This window comes from Anneissia japonica, unplaced genomic scaffold (genome assembly GCF_011630105.1).
Source record: "Anneissia japonica isolate Jap-2015-1 unplaced genomic scaffold, ASM1163010v1 scaffold284860_len1800451_cov186, whole genome shotgun sequence".
Taxonomy (NCBI): domain Eukaryota; kingdom Metazoa; phylum Echinodermata; class Crinoidea; order Comatulida; family Comatulidae; genus Anneissia; species Anneissia japonica.
The window spans coordinates 207,721-210,895 of record NW_022706010.1 but is presented as its reverse complement, the minus strand read 5'-3'; the positions used below and the strand labels follow the sequence as shown (position 1 = coordinate 210,895).

The 3,175-nt window shown below is 34.2% G+C and overlaps 1 protein-coding gene across 1 annotated transcript in view; it reads right to left on the bottom strand.

Moving 5' to 3' along the window:
• LOC117105975 (myosin-IIIb-like) overlaps window positions 1–3,175 on the bottom strand; it is a 21,214-nt gene that overhangs the window by 15,366 nt on the left and 2,673 nt on the right. The window contains exons 3-5 of the mRNA XM_033247279.1: window positions 2,268–2,495; window positions 2,021–2,135; window positions 1,050–1,197 (exon numbers count right to left, since the gene is read on the bottom strand). Coding sequence (XP_033103170.1) covers window positions 1,050–1,197; window positions 2,021–2,135; window positions 2,268–2,495 — 491 coding nt within the window. The remainder of the gene's footprint in view (window positions 1–1,049; window positions 1,198–2,020; window positions 2,136–2,267; window positions 2,496–3,175) is intronic.

Genomic DNA, 3,175 nt, shown 5'->3' with positions numbered 1-3,175 from the left:
GCGACAGCCACCATTGCTCGGAGCCTGTGTAACCTCATGGGGGTGGCAAACAGGTAAAACACACGCAAACACATGCGCTTGTGGGACAGGTGTACTCGTGAGACACGTGCGCATTCCTGGTCCTCTTCTGATTGGTCAGTTGTTTAGTTTGATTGACACTTCGGGAAGGTTCATTAGGCATATGCGTGATTGATTATATCCAGTCACCAGGGGAAAATTTCATTCCATATCTAAAATATAAGATGCTAATAGGCTAAATAAAATAATAGATATGGCTGAAATGTGTGTTAAAATCAAATGATCTTAATAGATAAAATGAAGGAAGTCTATAATTCTTGAACTACTGAATGGGTGAAAAGAAGGCGGTCCAGGGGTCAGTGGCACCGCTGTTTATAATAATAATAATATTTATTTGGCAAAGTAAAAAGTATACATACAATATTCTTGCCAGGAGTAAGTAATAGGCATAAGCAAACAGTAAACTGCTCTTACTCCATCATCAAAAACAAATACAATGACAATACAACATAAATATATACAAAAAGTAAATTCAAAATAAATTGATTTAACTATAACAAAATGAAAAACAGAGATAATTAATAGTTATTATTATTATTAATATTTTGAGATCAAGTGTTTTTCCTCCTCTGTTTAGTTTTTGTATTCACTTTAAATTTGTTAGTAAATATGAACCTATATGGTCTATTAGTTCTAGCTCTGTATTAAGTTGCTATAAATAAATAAAGAGTTTTTATTTTACTTTATTTATTTTTCATATATTTTTTCCGAGTTGAAATATATTTCCTATGACTGCAACTCTGTAATTAATACGGTAGGGCCTACTTTGAGACTACAGTACCACATAGCCCACATGCCATATTGATAAGTTTTACATTGTATACGGTATACATTTTAGTTTAATTTACTTCTAGTTTAAGTTTATTCTCCTTATATTGGATGCACCGTTGGGTATTGTCAAACGTGTGCCACTGTTACGAAAGTGATATCCATTAAATTCAATTGATTTGCTATTGACCCTTTCGACGTACCTGTGCTCTTCAGGTGGGCTTAAAAAGAACCCTACCAATTGTTGCTCTGTAAGCCCAGCGAACATGTAGTAGAAAATATGGAAGTTTTTCTCTCCATTGGACTGCTGGATGACACGTGATTTCTCTAATAAATATTGGTCGATTTTAGCTGTGAACACAAGATGTAAATTTACGTAACGTCTCAACATTATAACCCCCATCGAAGCGCCGCAATGTATTCTAGTCCTATGGCATGCAGTAAATGAGGTTAGTGACCAATGCCGTAGCCAGCCATTAGGACAGTTGGGACAGTCCCTCACAACATTTCTATTGGGACCACAGAGAATGGGTCCACATTTTCAAAAATGGGTCTAAATTATGCTGTTTTTGCACAAAATGAGTCCTGTTTTTAAAAAATGGTCCAGATTTCTCATATTTTGTGTAAAATGGGTCAACATTCTTTGAATTTATGCGTAAAGTAGGTGCACACTGATATTGTTCCACACTGTTTGAAAATCCTAGCTACGGCAAGTCGGTGACTTGGAAATGGTGAAAGTCTATTGTAATGCTGTGAAGCCTATACTTACATAATATGGACATAAATCAAAATTCATAAATAATGTATCTTAAACAATGAATAATATTTTTATAGAGTGAATAAGTAACTAAATTGACAATGAATTATTGTGCATATTAATGTGCAGATACACATAAACTCGCTATCATCATTATTATTGAATATGATTATGATTATTGTTATGATTATCATCATCATCATCGTCATCATTCTTCTTATTCCTAATAGTACTGTACTATTAATATTTCTGCTTATAGCACAAATATGCTTTATGAAAACACAAACAGTAAAAGGACAATTGAAACACACCAGTTAGTATAGCCATACCAGAATGTAGAAATAATGTGGATTACTTTGTATAATATTTCATTCCTGCACAACAGGCCTACATTCTTCGGAAATCTGTTAAACTTACCTCCAACAATCTGGCCATCTTCGGAGAACTTTAGTTCAACAAATTTTCCAAATCGACTGGAATTGTCATTCATGGATGTTTGAGCGTTACCGAATGCTTCGAGGAGAGGGTTTACCTGTTATGAAGAAAAATACTGACCTAACAAGTGTACTGCAGTAGGCCTAGTACAGTAGAAGACAACCGTTTTCATGGTGTACATGATTATTGAAACGTCAAACAATCATAATCTTAACTATTATAGGCCTACCTGGAGAATCTTTCCCTGTAGGTTCTGTTTACAGCTATTACAGTGACTTATGATATGTCCTATAATGTATTTCGCACTTTCAGTTTTTCCGGCACCAGATTCTCCGCTGATGACGCAACACTGTCGGCTCTGCGTTCGCTTCATGCTGCTGTAGGCCTTATCGGCAACCGCAAAGATATGCGGTGGCATCGATTTGCGGTATTTCATATTTGTATATGAACAAGATATCTGTGGAATGTTACAATATAAAATTTAATAAATACAAATTGTTATCATGCATTCATAATATTTTTTAAAAATAAAACGTAATATTGTTAAGATAGGCACATGCCTATACGTTACGTTTCGTTCATGCGATCAAAACTAAAAACCATAACGGTATAGGCACAATTCTAAACCAAAACACTTTAATAATAATAATTTTGGCTTATATAGCGCATTATGCTAAAACCTCAATGCGCTTAACGAATAAAATTCGGGGGAAAAAAAAATTAAGAAAAATTAAGAAAAATACAAGTTAAAAAGGTGAGTTTTTAAAGCTGCCTTAAAATCATCAATGGAAGTTGCCTGTCGGATTGTAATAGGCAGAGCATTCCAACGAAAGACAGAAGCCCAAGAGAAAGAACGACTACCATAATGCTTTGTCGACGCGTAAGTTTAATGTACAACCGAAAATGTCGACTTCATTTTCAATAATTTGTAAATAATTTTATAATAATATATTCGAACCTGGGACCTTCTGCTGTCTATGCAGACGCCTTAACTGGGTCACTGAGGATTTGTTGGGAATTCAAATCCGATTAAAGCATCACGTGCATGCGTAGTTGGACCGGATGGCAAATAACAGTGTTAAATTATCTTGATATATATGTGTATATATATATATATATATATATATATATATATAT